The sequence below is a fragment of the Microcaecilia unicolor genome, chromosome 11 (genome assembly GCF_901765095.1).
Source record: "Microcaecilia unicolor chromosome 11, aMicUni1.1, whole genome shotgun sequence".
Taxonomy (NCBI): Eukaryota; Metazoa; Chordata; class Amphibia; order Gymnophiona; family Siphonopidae; genus Microcaecilia; species Microcaecilia unicolor.
Genome location: NC_044041.1, coordinates 42,905,663 through 42,924,868, shown reverse-complemented (window position 1 = coordinate 42,924,868; position 19,206 = coordinate 42,905,663). Strand labels below are relative to the sequence as shown.

Genomic DNA, 19,206 nt, shown 5'->3' with positions numbered 1-19,206 from the left:
ACAGGAATGATTTTACATCATAGAAGTGAATGAATGATTTTTGGTTTTAATTTTTATGTAACTTTTTTTTTTTTTTTAATTTATATATATTTTTTTACATTTCTAGTGTTTTTGAGCCTAGAAGATGGCAGCTTGTGACCTGTAATTCTGGTTTATCCTAAATCCTGTTTTTATTTCCATTAGACTATAACTATGATGATGGAGCACTCCAACACTGCACTGAAATGGCTCGTTAGCGGGGCACTTGCCACCTTCAGTGAGAGAGCATTTATGAATCGGACGGTGGAAGAGATGATGTGGGGTTATAATAGCCCATTTCTAGATTTCTTGCAAATGACTGTACCGAACTTGATCCCCTTTAAGGGGAAATTTGGGTTATTCTCAGAAGTAAGTGAAATTTTAAGTTTGATTATTACAGGGGTAGGCAACTCCGGTCCTCGAGAGCCGCAGGTAGGTCAGGTTTTCAGGATATCCACAATGAATATGCAGGAGAGAGATTTGCAAGCACTGCCTCCTTGGTATGCAAATCTGTTTCCTGCATATTCATTGTGGATATCCTGAAAACCTGACCTGCCTGTGGCTCTCGAGGACTGGAATTGCCTACCTCAGAACTATTACATGCTAATCTCTAAAATTGAAGCCCAGTGTACACCGAGCAGTAGCCATTCATAGAAGCATGATTTTATAGTGATACCAAGTACTAAAATGCTACAGAGTGGGAGTATATGTACTGCATGGTGGAAAGGTGTATTTTTTTTTGTTTGTTTTGGACAAAATTTGGAGGGAGCTAATTTTTATTTTTTTTTGTCATTGTTTTAGCAGGAGTCTTGATTCTCCAGTTCTCTGGCTTTGTAAATGGTCATTATTGTCAATTGGGTTGTCTTTGCAGGGTGTTGACCCCATCCACCCACTCACTAATTGCACACGGGTCGTTATTCAAAGCGATCTAACTGGCCAGAAAGGCTCCTGGCTGGTTAAATCACTTGTTCAGGGTTAACTAGAGTGCCACTGAAGATCTGCTGACTGCCATGTCACAATCCATTTAGTGCTGAGTTGGTCTGGGGTGGAGTCGGAAGCCAGGGGTTGTCCAGGCATTGCCAATATTCAGTGGTGCTACCTAGCTAGCTGCTTTTATTTATAAGATTTCTAGCCAGTGTCATCTACAGTTCTGAGCAGGTTATGTAATACAATCATAAACAAACATACACAACAAATACATCATCAATCCTATGCAGAAGCAGTCACAAATAACATTTCTAATATAGAACCTAAATTAAAGAGCTACAAATGCCCTTTGAAATAAAATGACCTAATTTTTTTTTTTTTTTTTATAAATTGTGCATATTCTTCATAGACCTTACTTCTAAAGGAAGAGTATTCCTAAGCTTTGGCCCTACTGCATAGAAAATTGCATTCCTATACTCATCCAGATAATATTTTGGATGTTCCTTTAACTTGATTTACTAGATGCTGATCTGGTAAACTGAGGACCAGGAGTGTAGCCAGATCTGCCATTTCGGGTGGGCCGTTCCCACTCCCACCCTGTCCCCATATATACAAGTGTGTGGTGTTGTTTTTGTTTTTTTTCAAGATTTCCTTCTGCCCCTGCTATCATCCTCTTTCTCTCCCTCCACCTGGCATCTGCTCCTCTCTCCCTTCTTGGTCTACCACTGGAGGGAGAGGCACACCCTCAGTCCCCCATGTGTTTTGTAACCCAACTCTCTTCTGAAAGGAATACTGGTTGGGCGCTGTGGCAACTTGGTGAAATATAGCTGAGTAGGTTTCTAAAATGGCTGACACCGAAATACCAATAGACATGGGCGTAGACTGGGGGTGGGCAAGGGGGGGCATTGCCCCCCCCCAAACGACGACGACTTCGTCTTCTTACCCGCAGTGGCGAACTGGAGGGCGGGGCACCACTCCAGTAGTAAAAGCAGCAAGCAGGCAGGCTTGACTCCGTCCTTCAATTCCCTGCCCTCTCAGCGTCCTGCCCACCTGAAAGGAAATGACATCAGAGGAAGGCGGGATGCAGAGAGGGCAGGGAAGTGAAGGACAGAGTCGAGCCTGGCTGGTTGCTGCTTTTACTACCACCGCCCGCCCGTTCGCCGCTGCAACTTTGGTACTAGAGAGGCTGGCTCACTTCCACTCCAGTCTAGTCCACTGTAAGGAAGGAAGCCATTTGGTAAATCTCTGTTTCCACTCCCCCGCGCAGCCGTCGCCGTTCACTCAAAACACAGCAAGCAAACCTGTGAGCTGCTGCATCCACGTTGTCGTTATTTATTGAGAGAGATGGGAGATGCTGCGAAGGGGGAGGAGACGCTGGATAGAATGGGGAAGGGGATGGAAAGAAACAGGATGGGCAGGGGAGAGAGGAGAATTGCTGGACAACAGGGATTGATGGAGGGGACAGGGGAGAGAGGAAATTTGCTGGAGATGGATGGAGGAGAAGGCAGGGGAGAATGGAGAGTTGCTGGACATGGAGTGGAGAGCAGGGGATGGAGGAGAATTGCTGGACATGGATGGATGGAGGGGAAAGGGGAGAGAGGAAATTTGCTGGATATGGATGGAGGAAAGGGCAGGGGAGAATGGAGAGTTGCTGGACATGGATGAGGGGAGGGCAGGGGAGGGGAGAGAGGAGAATTACTGAACATGGATGGATGAATGGAGGGGGCAGGGGACAGGACATTTGCTGGATATGGGTGGATGGAGGAGAGGACAGAGGAGAATGGAGAGTTGCTGGACGGATGAATGGCGGGAGGGGAGAGAAGTCAGGGAGGAGATGCACATGGATGGAGGGGAGGGAAGAGAGGAGAAATGCTGGACATGGATGGAGTGGAGGGCAGGGAAGAGAGGAGAAATGTTGGACAAGGATGGAGGGAAGGAAAGACAAAGGAAGGAGATGCACATGGATGGTGTCACGGTCTCAGGCTCTCAGACACTAGAACCATGTGAGCCCTTGGACCGCTGCCAATAAGCGGCAGCAGTAGGCAAGACCCTCAACCAGGACTGGGTAAACAAGCAAGGCAGGAGAAGCTGTAGACAGGCAAAGCTGGAACAATCGAACTGGAACCACAGGACTGGAACTACAGCAGCAGGCAGGGAATAAGCAGGACAGAGCAACCGGTCTTCACCTGCGCTTGACCACCATTCTCCAGGGGTTGAGCCCCCAGGTGCAGGTGGCCGGCAGGACTTACTGGACCTAGCTAGCAGACAGACTAGACCAACAGGATTCTCACACCGGACACAGGATACTAAACAAGCTTGACTAATACAGGGTTTGGCACTTCTGAGGATACGGGATTCTCAGGGAATAGGATACAGAACAAGCTTGACAGAAACAGGGTTAGGGTTCAAAACAGGAGTGCCCACAGGCACCCAGACGAGAACAAGGCATACAGGTAAGACACAAGACAAGGCAGAAGTTGCTCCTACAGCACAGCAAGACAGAAATGCTCCTATCAACACCAGAAGGGTAAAGCAGGGAAGCTAAAACAAGCAGGCAGAAGTGCTCCTATCAGCACCAAACACTAACCTGGATCTTTGGCGTTTGCAAAGGCCAAGCAGAAAGTTTCCAGGTGGCTAATAAGCCCATCAGCAGCTGAGGCTCAGCTGCAGCAATCTCAAGGCAGCTAAGGGTGAGGCTAGCTGCCAAACTTCCAAGTAAGACTGGAGGGCTAAAATATCTGGACCGGACTAAAAAGAGTCTGGAAAGTCTATGGCAGCTACCGGTTCTGGCCACCAGAGGGCGAGAGGAGCACAAACCAAGAAAGTCACAATCGTGACAGATGGAGGGAAAGGGAGAGAGGAGAAATGCCGGACAGGGATGGAGGGGAGGGAAGACAGATGAAGTAGATGCACATGGATGGAGGGGAGTGAGGAGAAATGCTGGATATGGATGGAGGGAAAACTGCTGAGTTTGGAACACGTTTGGAAAGGGCTGGTTTGGAACACGTTGATAAGGACACAGGAGGATGGGGGGGGACATGGTGAGAGAAAAAATATCAAATGGAAAGAAGACACTGCATAAAACAGAAGACACTGGGACCAAAGTGAATAGAAAAACTAAATGATCAGACAATAAAGGTAGAAAGTATTTTATTCAGAATTTATTAATTGGAATATGTTAGCTTTTTGAAATGCGCATCTATGATATTTTGCATGTAAGTTTCAATTTTTCTGGTATTGCTGCATGCTGAGTCTGACTTCTTTAGTTAACTTTCCAGTTCAGTATTTTGCCTTCATATTTTTTGATTTCTAGTTCCTTGTGTCATGTCTGTTGTCATGTGTTTTTCATGTGTGATCAAGGTGCAGCATTCTGCTAGTGTGTAGTATTTGCAGCCCTTTTTGTTTTGCTTTTTTTTTTTTCACGAGGTAGTATATTGGTGTTTTAGAGCCTGGTGTAATTACAGTTCTGCCTTTTCACACATAAGGTTGTAGCTCGTCCTGTCCTTGGAATTAGTGCTGTTATGGTTTAGTAAGGATATGAGTGTTTTTACACAAGTTTGTGTATAGAGTTTTGCAGTGGAGAGATTGTGTGTTGGCCTTACTGAGGTGGCACCAAAACATCAGAAAGGGTGTAGAGCCTAAATCATGACACACTACCTCTTGAAGGATCTACATATAGAGCCTATGCATTTCTAAGGTCAACACTGGTATGGTATGGGAAGGGGGGGTGGGGAAGTACTATTGGAGAGGAAGAGGGAGTGCTGGGTAAGGAGGAAGGAAGGAAGGGAGGGAGAAAGAGGTGGCTTGATATCTCATACATATTCATTATGGTTATTCCCCAAAAAAGCCAGCTCTTTTTCCCTTCCTTCCTTCCTCCATATTAGCATATCATTTGAATATATATATACACACACACACATGAATATGCTCCACCCCATCCTACGCTCATGCACATAGACATGTATGTTACTGTGTTAACACTGTTGATATTTTAAATGTTGATGCTTCTAAAATGATGCTCCCACAGCACTTAAACCAGCGCATACATTCATTCCTGGATATATTTTACAACCTATTCTACATCAACAAATTCTGTTTTAAAATACTAGTGAAAGTAGACACATCCTGACTGTCTCCATTCAGATTAGTACATTCTTCCTAAAATCTGCCTTTATATGTGCAGCACTGCTGAAAATGTGACTACGTTTACGCCTTTTATTCCCTACAGTTTAACAACACAAATTCAGGAATGTTTACAGTCTTTACTGGAGTGGATGACTTTAAGAAGGTGCAAATGATAGATACGTGGAATGGACAGAAAAAGGTACTGATAAGCGAAGTCGCTCTTGGTGGGATTCTTAGTATTCACAGCAAGTATAATAAAGCTCCTGTACAATCTTGAAAACAGTCACTACAGCAGGAAACTCCTTATTTTGATATGAGCTGGTACCTTTTTGTTTTCTCCTGAGAAAAGCAAAGCTTCTGGGCTCGATGTTCAGCCGGTGGTGATCAGCGTTTTGCTGACTGCTGCCAGCATAAACCCATAAATTTAATGCCAGGCCGTGTTGGGGCACCAGCATTAAATTTCCGAGTTTCCAGAGCCGTCTTAACACATAGCCAGTTAAGTACCATATTCAGCAATTAGCCGGTTATGAGGCACTGCATAAGGATAGGAGTGATTTTTATGTGGTCTATTTATGCAGTTCTTACTTGGCTAAATCACTTTGAATATTGACCCCTTTTTTTAAAACTATACTATACCTACTCCTAATACAACTCATGTTCACCAATTGGCTTTAATTTCTTTTAGTGGTAATATTTCTGCTTCTAACATCAGTTTATCGGATGTTGTCTGGGAACGATCTTTGTGGTCAGATCATTTTTGTTCAGTATCAACTGGTGTAAGTTTAAGGTTATTCTAAGCATGTCTACTACTGTTCCATTAGGGGAAGAATAGATGTTGGTAAATTTTTAGATATGGTAATTTTAAACCGGGGGCATAGCTAGGGCCCAGGCCCACTCAATTTGTCCTGCTCCTCCATTTGGTGCTGGTCAGGCTGTACTGGTAGTGCAGTCGGTTCTGCCCCGGCTCAGCAGCCATGTACATTTTGCCTAAAGCTGGCAGAAAACAGCAGCTCTCCAGAGTTTAGTCCTCCAGAGGCTGAGTCCTACCTGTGGTAACCTGCCTAATTGTTTTGTGCTTTTTTTTTGGTTGTGGTCCGGGTCAGGAACAGTGGCGTAGCTAGATGGGGCCATGGGTGCCTGTGCCCCCCCCCCCCCCCCCCCCAATTTCATCTGAGCCTCTGGTTTTGCTGGTGGGGGTCCCCAACCCCCGCCAGCTGAAGCCTTGTCCAGCGCCAGTCTAGGGTGCCGCCGCCGCATTCCCTGCCCCATTCTCTCTTCCTCATTAAGTCCTCCACAGAGATCAGGAGGAAGAGAGAACAGGGCAGGGGATGCGGCGGCGGCGGCGGGTTGTGGACCCCTGCCAGCCAAGGTATTTGCTGCTGTGGGCAGCGGAAGAGCGGCAAGGGGAGAGCAGCAGCGGGGCGGCAGACTAATATGTGCCACCCCACCTCGGGCTCTGGCCCCCTCCCACTGTGAGGTTTGGCTATACTCGTGGTCAGGAAGTTGACCACTCTATAGCTGTGCCGCTGCTTCCACAGTGCTTTTCTCTGCTGCTCTTGCTCTCATTACTCCATGCCCTCAGGGCCGATCTTAGGCAGAGGCGACCAAGGCGGCCGCATAGGGCCCCGCGCCTAAGGGGGCCCCGCGCAGCGCACCTGAACTCTGCTTCTGCTCCGACCTCTGCTCGCCTCGGACGATGACCGCATCATTCACGATGATCCCGCGGCTCAGCCGCTCCGCTCCCGCCACCACCGGCGGGCCGCCCACCCCCGGCTTGGGCCCACTGAGCCCGCCGTCAGCGCCAGAGTCCCCGGACCCCGGCGACAGTAACATTGCAGCGAGCCAGGCAGCGACGGCCCCGCCCCCAACGGTGACAGACAAGTTGCAGCACGACGGCTCACCTCCAGGCTCCAGCTTTTCACTTCCCTTCTGATGAGGTATTTCCTGTTTCCACGAGGGTGGGAGTCACTGAGCGGGAAAAGCTGGAGCCTGGTCCGAGGTGGTGAGCCATCGTCGCTGACTGTGGTGCGAGCGAGAGCGCATGCAGACTTGGTGGAGTCGAGCGAGCAAAGCAACAGACAGGGCTGCCAGCAAAGCAACAGACAGGGCTGCCTACAACAGTTGTGCCAATCCTTAAGGCAGGCAGCAAGCCAGGTATGATGATAGCTTTTTTTCTATAGGAAGAACCTTTTTAAATTAAAGTACTGTCTGTCTCTGTGGTGGTGGTTTGAAATGTTTCAGCTGTATGTCCACCATTTTGTCAAAGGTTTTGCCTGCCTGGGACCCTTGCTACCAGTGAGCAGAGCCACAGTAGTCCCCTTCTTCCCCTTTTCAGTCCCTGCTCACCTTTACCCATAGATATCCTTTTAATCATCTTTTACCTCCCTTCTTCAATGCACCTTAATTTTATTAATTCTCCCTTCTGAGCCTTACTCATCCTCCCCTAGGTGGTCCCATATGCCTCATGCTTCCTAAGGGTTCACCCCAAGTCTCACCTGTACTCCACCTCAGTCACCCTCCATCCTCCCAGTATCATTCATTCTCTCACTAGTGCTGCCACACATCCCCATCCATCTTCCTCTCTTAGTGCTGTCCCACTCCAGATCCTGTTATCCTTTCCCAATATTTATGTCCAAGCCTCTCATCTCCCCAGTAGCCTGTATTACAGCCTTAGTCATTCTTGCTGCAGTGCTCCCCAAACTTCATTCATCCTTCCGCTCTCACTCATCCTGCCTCCCCAGTGTTTCCCTTATTGTTAGTCACTTAATTTCTCCACTGCTTCCCCAGGTATCTCCCTTCTACTCTCCACATCCAGTGACTCTCCCCTCTTCACCTCCCTCCAGCATCTCTCCCTATTCCTCTATGTCCAGTATCACCCATCTCTCTTTTCCTCTCCATGTCCACTGTTTCCCGGCGTTTCTGTCCTATTCCCTTGCACCCCTGGTGGTCTAGTATCTTTTCTCTATGGTCCCTATTTCATCCCATGGCCTCAGCATGCCCCTCACACCATCTCCCCTCAAAATGGGGCCAGCCCTATCACTTAGGCGATTGCCTCGGACAGCAGCAGTACAATCACCATGGCTACCTTCGTCTGTCTCTCAGGTTCCAGTACAATATCTTATCAATGGGGTGGAGCTAGGGTGGGGCGGGGCTAGGATGGGGCCCCACCAAATTGGTCTGCACAGGGCCCCGCACTTGCTAAGACCGGCCCTGCGTGCCCTCATGGCGAGCAAGTCTGGTGCTGCACAGAAAAATTCTGCACCAGTGCTGCGGCTAAGCCTCCAGGTTTCCTCCACTATTCCAGTGGTAGCTGGCTGCAAGAGAAGACGTTATTGGGCCCTCACTGCCTGAATTGGCCTTCAGTTGAGCCTCTCCCAGACAGGCTTCAGCTTTCCCCTATGGCCCCAAACAGGCACAGGAGCCAGTACACGGAGCATAGTTTGCAGTGCTCTGGGTCTGTATCCGCCACCATATGCACACAAGTTTGGGAAAATCAAGCCCAGCTGCCCAGGTAAAATATACACATATTTTAACATGTACAGTGAGTGTAGTGACGGTGGGCTCTTCACTCCCTAGGGGGAAACGAGATGTTTAAATCCATTAAATATACCTTTAGAACCTACCAAAAAATTTTAATGATGGGTTTCTGGGTGGGGTTGGGCTGAGTGCCCAGGCTAATTTAAAAAAAAGATTGTAAATGTTTTTGTTGGTGGGGATGGTCTCTGCCATACCCAGGTTCCTAAAAAAAATAAAAAAGCTTTTAGATTTTAATTGGGGGGGGGGGGGGGGGGGCTCTGCAGTGCCCAGGACATTTAAAAAAATTTATATTTAATTCTCATATGCCTTGGAGGGGGGGAGATGGGTAGGGGATAGGACAGGGCTGACACTAGGCTACAGGGAGAGGGGTAGGGTAGAGAAGAGGGAAGGGCTGTTGCTGGGCTACAGGGATTTGAAGGTAGGGTAGAGAAGGGAAAGGCTGATGCCAAGCTGTGGGGATGGATGGGGGGATAAGGTAGAGAAGGAAAGGGGCCATTGCAAGGCTGTGCAGATAGATTGGGGGGGGGGTAGGAAGGGTAGGGCTGATTCTGAGCTATAGGGTTAGATTGGGGGGGTAGGAAGGAAGGGAAGGGTAGGGCTGATGCCAAGTTACAGGGATTGGGGGGGGGGGGTGGGAAGGGTAGGGCTGATGCCAGGCTATAGGAATGGATGTGGGGGAGGGGGGGCTAATGCTGGGCTACAGGAATGGATGGGGATGAGTGGGAAGGGTAGGGATCATGTGGGATGGGGGTGTAAGGAATGGTAGTGCTGATGCCAGGCTATAGGAAGAAATGGGAGGGTGGCAAGGATAGGGATGATGGGGCTACAGGGAGGGATGGAGGGGAAGGGCAGGGCTAATGTTGGGGTTACATGACAACTTAAAATTTTTGGTTCTTTATTCTGTAATTGAGGTTGATCTGTGTTCTGCATGGGACTGAAGTGAGAGTCTTCTGGCATGTGGTTTGTGTGGGGATTTAAATTAGTCTGATTTATCTGACTTTTCTAATCGGACACACGCTGTTGTGTATATTCACTGCTGCCTTTTTAAAGGTACTACTGTTGGTATTTGTGTGTTCAGAATTGGTGGTGGTAAGGTTTACAGCATAGGTTCGAAGTATGTATGTGGTTTATTTGTTACCCACATTTTTCCACCTATTTGCAGGCTCAATGTGGCTTACATAGTACCGTAAGGCGTTTGCCAAGACCGATAGAGAAACAAATATAGGTGAGATTGTGGTCGAATAAAGGTGCGTTTGTTCCAGACACAATGGGGGGTCAGGAAAGGGAAGGTTAAATAGTGTCCAATATGATCATTGGGTTTGCTGTGATTGCAGAGTGTTGGGCATCTAAGTTGGGTCAGTAGGGTATGCCCTATTGAACAGGTAGGTTTTTAGTGATTTCCTGAAGTTTAGATAGATGGTCATAGATTGTTTTCACTGTTTTTGGCAGCGCGTTCCATAGTTGTGTACTTTATATAGGGGAAGCTGGATGAATAGGTTGCTTTGTATTTGAGTCTTTTGCAGTTTGGGTAGTGGAGGTTTAGGTAAGTTCGAGATGATCCGGTTCTGTTTGGCAGATCTATGAGGTCTATCATGTATCCTGGGACTACGCCGTAGATAATTTTATGAATCAGGGTGCAGATTTTGAAGGTAATGAGTTCTTTAATTGGGAGTCAATGCAATTTTTCTCAGAGGGGTTTCGCACTTTCGAATTGTGTTTTACCGCATATCAGCCTGGCTGCTGTGTTCTGGGCTGTTTGGAGTTTCTTTGTGAGTTGTTCTTTGCATCCCGCGTAGATTCCGTTGCAGTAGTCTGCACGGCTTAGTACCATTTGTTGTATTAGTTTACAAAATGTTTCCCTCAGGAAGAAAGGTTTTAGACGTTTAAGCTTCCAGATTGAATGGAACATTTTCTTTGTTGTAGAGTTTACTTGGCTTTCAAGAGTGAGGTTATGGTCGATTATGATGCAGAGTATTTTTAGGCTGTGAGATAGGGAGAGTGTGGTCTGGGGTGTTTATGGTTGTGGGATTGTACTTATTGTTTTGAGAAGATAGAATGAGGCAGTGTGTTTTTTCAGTGTTCAATTTCAGTTGGAATGAATTTGCCCATGAGTCCATGGTGTTCAGGCTGAGCCTGATTTCGTTGGTGGTTTGTCAAATCGTGTTTGAAGGGAATGTAGATTATGACATCATCTGCATAAGTGAATGGGTTGAGGCCTTGGTTGGATAAGGCTTTGGCCAGTGGGATCATCATTGTTGGAAGAGTATTGGTGATAGTGGTGATCCTTGAGGTACTCCGCAGTCTGCGTTCCACAGCAGTGATATATTTGAATTTGATTTTACTTGGTATGTTCTGGTGGTTAGGAAACCCTTGATCCAGTTAAGTGTGTTTCCACTAATCCTGAAGTGGTCTAGGAGTCTTAGTAGTATATTGTGGTTTACCATATCGAAAGCGCTCCACATATCAAATTGGAGGAGAAGAATGCTTTTACCTGTAGCTATTTCCTGCTTGATGGCCAGGAGAGTAACTAGTACAGTTTCAGTACTGTGGAGGGGGCGGAATCCTGATTGTGATTCATGTAGTAATGAGAACTTGTTCAGGTATTCAGTGAGCTGTTTGGTCACTAGGCTCTCCATCAGTTTGACTACTAGTGGGATGGATGCAACTGGGTGGTAGTTGGCGAGATTGTTTTTTTTTTTTCTTGGTGTCTTTTGGTATTGGGATGAGTAGGATGTTGGCGTGTTCCTCAGGGAAGAGACCTTTTTGGAGCATGCAGATTAGATGGGATGCGAGGTCCGTTATGAAGCAGTTGGGGGCAGATTTAAGTAGGTGGCTGGGGCAGATGTCCAGTTTGCACTGGGTATTGGAGAACCTATGGGTCGCATGTGACTGATTCAATGGTGAGGAGAGCAAATTTTGTCCAGGTATGGTCTGCTGGGTATTCTCCAAAGGTTGGGTCCATGCCATTGATGAAGTTTTCAATGTCGGTATTGTGCTGAGGAAGTGTGTTGCGTATTTTTATTATTTTATCCTTGAAGTATTTAGCAAATTTGTATGTGGATGTTATGTCTGTGTTGGTTGTGGTGATTGGAGTAGTCTAGTAGTTTGTTTACGAGTTGGAATAGTTTCTTCAGGTCTTTGTAATCCGTTCCTATTTTTGTTTTGTAGTAGGATCTTTTGGTCTGTCTTGTCGCATATTTGTATTTTCTTTGTATTTGCTTCCATGCATTGAGGGATTGTTCATATTTCAGTTTTTTTTCATGCTCATTCGAGTTTCCTGGATTGCATTTTGAGTTTTTTAAAAATTCGTTGTTGAACCATGGTATTGTTTGTTTTCTTGAAATTCTTGTTTTTAAGGGTGCTATGGCATCTAATACGCTTCTGCATCTTTCGTCCCATTCGGACAGGTAGTGCATGGGGTCCGTTGGTGTTGACCAATCTTTGTCATATATCTGTTGCCAGAACGCTTTTGGGTCTATTTGGCCTCTCATGCTGTAAGTTGTGGGTTCTTGTGTATGATATGATCCCTTCCTCTGCCAGTTTAGTGATAGCTTTAATTTGTAGTGATCGGTCCAAGGTGTTTGTCCATTTGATATCTGTTATATTGATGCATGACAGCTGTTGGGCAGACTGCTTATTAGAAATCCTTGATCGAGTGCATTCTAAGGCAATTATGTAGGAGTATCTACATAGTGTCCGGTCTGGCTATGCCACTGAATTAAACAGGTACCGCATACAGTTCAAGCTTCTCCTACTTACCTACAAATGCACTCGATCTGCAGCCCCTCATTACCTCTCTACCCTCATCTCCCCTTACACTCCTACCCGAAACCTCCGCTCACAGGACAAATCCCTCCTCTCTGTACCCTTCTCCACCACCGCCAACTCCAGGCTCCGCCCTTTCTGCCTCGCCTCACCCTATGCTTGGAATAAACTCCCTGAGCCTATACGCCAAGCCCCCTCCCTGCTCATCTTCAAATCATTACTCAAAGCTCACCTCTTCAATGTCGCCTTCGGCGCATAACCATTATACCTCCATCCAGGATATCTAGACTGCCCCAACTTGACATTTCGTCCTTTAGATTGTAAGCTCCTTTGAGCAGGGACTATCCTTCATTGTTAAACTGTACAGCGCTGCGTAATCCTAGTAGCGCTTTAGAAATGTTAAGTAGTATAGAGAAAAATTAATAGATGGTCTGAATATTAGATGAGTTGGCTCCTTTATGTTTAGAGTGAAAGCAATCGAGGAAAAGTGGTAAATGGTTCACTTCTGATTCATTAGAACTAAAATGAAAATGTAGAAAATTGGAGCGAAAATGGTCATCCTTTATTTAGCTGCTTGTCCTGAAAAAGTTCATAAATATAAGCAAGCTTTGAAAATAACTAGAAAGGCATATGATAGTTTGAAATTGGAAAAAATTATATGAATATGGAGCTGTTATTTACTATTGTAAGTTCTCTTATAAAATTACCAGCTAATCAGACTTGCAATATTGAACATCTTCCTTTAGTAAATCAATTTAGCTAAGTTTTCAAGAGAGAATTGTAAAGCTTAGAGCGAGATTTGCAAAAGATGCAGTTGAATTATTTAATCTTTATGTAACTTAGTAAATGACGGCAGATAAAACCTGTACGGTCCATCCAGTCTGCCCAACAAGATAAACTTATTTTACATGGTATGTGATACTTTATATCCAAGTTTGATTTGTCCTTGCCATTCTCAGGGCACGACCGTAGAGTCTGCCCAGCTCTGTTCTTATACTAAGTTCTGAAGCTAACATCGAAATCCCTTAAAATTTACTCTCCAGTCCATTCATATCTATTCAGTCACGATCAGGGCATAGACCGTAGAAGTCTGCCTAGCACCGGTTTTCGCTTCCCAATTACCGGCGTTGCCACCTAATCTCCGCTGATTCCATGAAACCATTCCTTTGTGTTTATCCCACACATGTTTGAATTCCATTACTGTTTTCATCTCCACCACCTCCTGCGGGAGGGCATTCCACATATCCACCACCCTCTCTGTGAAAAAATACATTACTCCTGAGTCTGCCCCCCCCCCCCCTTCAACCTCTGTTCACGTCCTCTAGTTCTACCGCCTTCCCGTATCCGAAAAAGGTCCGTTTGCAGATTAACAAATATTTGAACGTCTGTATCATATCACTCTTCTTTCTCCTTTCCTCCAAGGTATACATGTTCAGGTTGGCAAGCCTCTCCTCATACGGCTTTCAGTTCTAATCCCATACCATTTTTGTAGCTTTTCTTTGCACTGCTTCCAGTCTTTTTACATCTTTAGCAAGATACGGCCTCCAAAACTGAACACAGTACTCCAAGTGGGGCTTCACCAATAACTTGTAGAGGGGCATCAAAACCTGCTTTCTTCTGCTGGTTAAACCCCTCTATGCAGCCTAGCATCCTAATGGCCATGGCCGTCACCTTGTCGCATTGTTTCTTCACGTTTAGATCCTCAGACAACAACACCCCAAGGTTTGTAATCTGTTGTTTTGGTGACAGTGTTGGTATTTATTATTTTGCTGTCGTGGTGCTGCTTGGTTTGATTTTCATAATTAAATTTTAACTGCCAGACCCTCAACCATTCTTCTAATGTTAGGAGATACCTTCTCATTGTTTCTACTTCCTCCAGGGTATCCACTCTATTGGCTATCTTCGTGTCATCTGCAAAAAGGCAAACCTTTCCTTTCAACCCTTCAGCAACATCTCCCACAAATACATTAAACAGAATGGGCCCCAGCACCGACCCCCCCCCCCCCGAGGAACTCCACTACCCACCTTCCTTTTACTCCGAGCGGATTCCATTTACTATCACTCTGCTGCCACCTGTCGGTCAACCAGTTTTCTATCCAGTTCACCACTTTCGGTCCTAAGTTAACCTCAGCTTATTCACAAGTCTTCAGTGGGGGACCGTATCAAAGGCTTTGCTGAAATTCAAGTAGATTACATCTAGTGCACGTCCTTCATCCAGTTATTTGGTCACCCAGTCAAAGAAGTCAATAAGATTTGTTTGGCAGGATTTTCCTTTGGTAAAGCCCATGTTGTCTCGAGTCCTGTAACCCATTGGCTTCTAGAAAGTTAACTATCTTTCTTTCAGCAGCGACTCCATTATTTTTCCTACCACCGACGTGAGACTTGCCAGTCTGTAGTTTCCCACTTCTTCCCTGTCTCCATTTTTGTGGAGAGGGACCACGTGACGGAGGGGATACATGCTGATCAAACTTGGAGATGTTTCTCCAAATTTAAGAAATGTTTCGATTTTTATTGTGTGTTTTTGATGGAGATGGCGGGCCAACATTGTTTCAGGTTGGATTATTCTCTTGGATTAATTTACAATTAGGTTAAGTTTCCAGATAAGCCTGGGGAAATAATTGTAACCCCTATTTTAAAACTTAAAGCAGTCAAAATCTTTAGTATCTAATTATAGGCTTGTCACTTCAATTTTGCTTTTTTGTAAACTTGTTAGGATTTGTTAAGATGCAATTGACACATTATTTGGATCAGTATAATGTTCTTTCTACATCTCATTCAGGCTTTTGAGCCTATTACAGTACAGAAATGGTGGTAAATTCTTTGTTGGACAAAGTAAGGTTACTACAGAGCGAAGGAAGAAGTGCGTTATTGCTTCAATTTGATTTATCATCTGCTTTTGATTTAGTAGACCATTCCCTACTGTTACATAATTTGGAGGAGTTGGGTATAACTGGTTATGTTTTGAAATTTTTTTTTTTTTTTTTACTAAATGATCATATAGAGTCAAATGGAATGGTGGATTATCTCTATAGTGGAGTAATCCCTTAGAGTACCACAGGGGTCCCCACTTTCCCCTGTGTTAATGCATTCCTGCTATCTTTTGGAGAATAATTGTTCCCTTCATTATACTACTACTACTTATCATTTCTATAGCGCTACTAGACTTATGCAGCGCTGTACACTTGAACATGAAGAGACAGTCCCTGCTCAGCAGAGCTTGAGCCTGCCATGAGCGGGAAAGCGCGGGGTACAAATGTAACAAAAAAAAATTATATTTATGCCAATGATATTTTGGTATTAATTCCCATTTCATAGACTACTGATATTGATCTTTCTAGAATTTCTTTGTGTGAGTTTATTGGATAGGTGGATGAGCTGTCACAAGTTTGTGAAACCAGATACAGATAGTTTTAGGAATACTATCACTGTTAATTCTTAATTTCTAAAATAATAAAAATTTTAGGTGTTCAGTTTGAGAGTATGGTCTCAATGGAAGCGCAGGTCAAAACGTTTTTATGATGAGAATTATTTGGAAATACTTTGACAACATGTAATTAAACTCTGGAATTCGTTGCCAGAGAATGTGGTAAAGGCGGTTAGCTTAGCGGGGTTTAAAAAAGAGTTGGACGGCTTCCTAAAGGAAAAGTCCATAGACCATTATTAAAATGGACTTGGGGAAAATCCACTGCTTATTTCTGGGATAAGCATAAGTACATAAGTAATGCCATACTGGGAAAAGACCAAGGGTCCATCGAGCCCAGCATCTTGTCCACGACAGCGGCCAATCCAGGCCAAGGGCACCTGGCAAGCTTCCCAAACATACAAACATTCTATACATGTTATTCCTGGAATTTTGGATTTTTCCAAGTCTGTTTAGTAGCGGTTTATGGACTTGTCCTTTAGGAAACCGTCCAACCCCTTTTTAAACTCTGCTAAGCTAACCGCCTTCACCACATTTTCCGGCAATAAATTCCAGAGTTTAATTACACGTTGGGTGAAGAAAAATTTTCTCAGATTTGTTTTAAATTTACTACACTGTAGTTTAATCGCATGCCCCCCTAGTCCTAGTATTTTGGAAAGCGTGAACAGACGCTTCACATCCACCTGTTCCACTCCACTCATTATTTTATATACCTCTATCATGTCTCCCCTCAGCCGTCTCTTCTCCAAGCTGAATAGCCCTAGCCTCCTTAGTCTTTCTTCATAGGGAAGTCGTCCCATCCCCGCTATCAAGCAGCATAAAATGTTTTTGTACTTTTTTTGGGATCTTGCCAGGTATTTGTGATCTGGATTGGCCACTGTTGGAAACAGGATGCTGGGCTTGATGGGCTTTTGGTCTGTCCCAGTATGGCAATACTTATGTACTTATGACAGATGCCAATTTGAGCGCTTAACTCATGCTCTTATATTGTCTTGACTATTGTAATTTGATATATTCTGTTTGTACAAAGAACCCTTTGAAAAGATTGCACACCGAATACGGCGGTTCGTCTGATCTTTGGGCTTTCCAAGTGTGAGAGTATATCCTCATTTTATGTCAAATTACATTGGTTGCCAATAGAGGCTGCCAGTAGAAGCTAGGTTTATCTTTAAACATGTTTCTGTTTAGTTTTGCATGGCTTGGTTCCAGATAACTTTGTCACATTTTTGTTTTGGGGCTCTTTCAAGAATTAGACTAGGCAAAACCACAGTTCTTTCTCTCAGTTAAAGGAAAAAAAAGCATCTTAACAGTTTTTTGAGAAATCATTGGCTTTCTAAGCAGCAAGGCTTTGGAAGGGTTTTGATAAATTTTATGCAATTCCCGAACAGTATTAGGAGGATTAAAACCGTGTTTATTTAAGAGATTTATTTTACAAGAAGCTTTGAAGTTTTAGGTTAATGGTATTTGATGATGGACTTAAGTTATTCCCAGGGATTGTCCTGACCTCTTGCCCTTGTGACCCCGCTCAGAACTGTGAGGTGTTAGGAGGATATAAGTCAGAAAGGTAATGTAATGTTAGGGAAAAAAAAAATTACAGGCAGTTCTGTCCTCTATGAAAATGCTCGTAGACTTTGTGGCCCATTTACTAAGGTGTGCTAAGCCTTAACATAGGCTTAATGCACCAAAAAAAAAGGCTTCCCACAGGACGCACTAAGGAGTCTTGTGGTAACTCCTTTTTGTGTACGCTTACCATGTGGTATATGCTATTTTTGGGGCATAGAAGTGTGAATAATGCAGGCTTAACATAGGAACCCTTAGTGCCCCTTAAAAGGGAGGCAGTCAGTGCTCCCACATTAATTAATTTTTTTTATTTGCAGGTCATGTGCCATCATTAGCATGCAGCAACTGCAAGTAAAGTCCCTATTTTAGGGATGTGCTAGAAATTGGTTTAGTTTGTAGGAAATTCCTATGTTAGTACGCGCTAAGGGGTCTTTTAAAGGCACGCTAGCCTTTTGAGTGCGCGCTAATATTTAGGAGGCGCTAAACGTTGGTGACGTCCATATATTCCTGTGAATGTCGCTAACGTTTAGCACAGCCTAAATATTAGCGCACACTAAAAATGCTAGTGCGCTTCAGTAAGAGATCCCAAGTCCTTTTGTAGTGCATCTTAGTAAAAGGGGCCCCTTCATTCATTAGACTCGAACTGATACACAGATGCCGAATGGTTTCCATCGAACGAAACCATGCTGATCCGAGATGGTATAAGTAATAGAAGGCTTTATAACCAACTTAACCTGTTTCACTGTAGCAGGTTTTATGTGGAGCATTCAGTTTTGGAGGCTGTATCTTACTGAGGATGTAAAAAGACCTGAAACGGTTCAAAGAAAAGCAACGAAAATGGTACGGGCTTTGCGTAGCAAGACATGCTAGAGAGGCTTACTGACCTGAACGTGTATACCCTGGAGGAAAGGAGAAACGGGTGATTGTGGATTAATACTTTTCATATATTTGAATGACCTGTATCAAAAACAGAAATGGGAAGGCAGTGGAACTAGTACATGAACTGAGGTTGAAAGGGGTCAACTCAGAAATAATGTCGAAGTGTTTTTTGGTTTTTTTTTCACGGAAAGGGTGGTAGATAACGGGAATGCCCTCCTGTGGGAGGTGATGGAGATAAAAATGGTAATGGAATTTAAAAATGCGTGGGATAAACACAAAGGAATTGTGTTTAGAAGGAATGGATCCAAAGAAGCTTAGCAGAGATTAGGTAGCAACACCGAGAATTGGGAAACAAGGCCAGAGCTGGGCAGACTTCTATGGTCTGTGCCCTGATCATGGCTGAATAGACTTAGATGGGCTGGAGTGGAACTTTTCAGGGGCTTCAACAACTTCAGAAATTTTTTAGAACAAAGACAGTGCTGGGCGAACTTCTACAGCCTGTCCTGCAAATGGCAAGGGCAAATCAGCTGACCCTCCCCCCCCCCAAAAAAAAAAAACACTACTCCTAACTGTACTCCATTACAGTAGCCCTTATGGGAGAAGGGGGCATCTATATGTGGGTACAGTGGGTTTCTGGTGAGTTTTGGAGGGCTCAGTTTCCACCACAAGTGTAACAGGTAGGGGGAGGTATGGGCCTGGGTTCACCTGTCTGCAGTGCACTGCACCCACCACTAGACTACTCCAGGGACCTGCATGCTGCTCTAATGGACCCGATTCTGAGGCTGGCAAGTAATGTGTTTAAATCACAGTTTTGTGGGGGTGGGGGTTGGGAGGGGGTTAGTGACCACTGGAGGAGTAAGGGGAGGTCATCCCTGATTCCCTCCAGTGATCTGGTCATACTTCTTTGTGGCTTATTTGTTAATAAAACAGGTCTAAACCAACTTGTAGCCCTGGATGTTTTTGATTTTTGTTCC

The 19,206-nt window shown here is 44.8% G+C and overlaps 1 protein-coding gene across 2 annotated transcripts in view; it reads left to right on the top strand.

Moving 5' to 3' along the window:
* SCARB1 (scavenger receptor class B member 1) overlaps nucleotides 1–19,206 on the top strand; it is a 251,962-nt gene that overhangs the window by 159,151 nt on the left and 73,605 nt on the right. For both annotated transcript variants that reach the window (XM_030218831.1, XM_030218830.1), the window contains exons 4-5: nucleotides 184–387; nucleotides 5,174–5,269. In XM_030218831.1, the coding sequence (XP_030074691.1) occupies nucleotides 184–387; nucleotides 5,174–5,269 (300 nt within the window). The remainder of the gene's footprint in view (nucleotides 1–183; nucleotides 388–5,173; nucleotides 5,270–19,206) is intronic.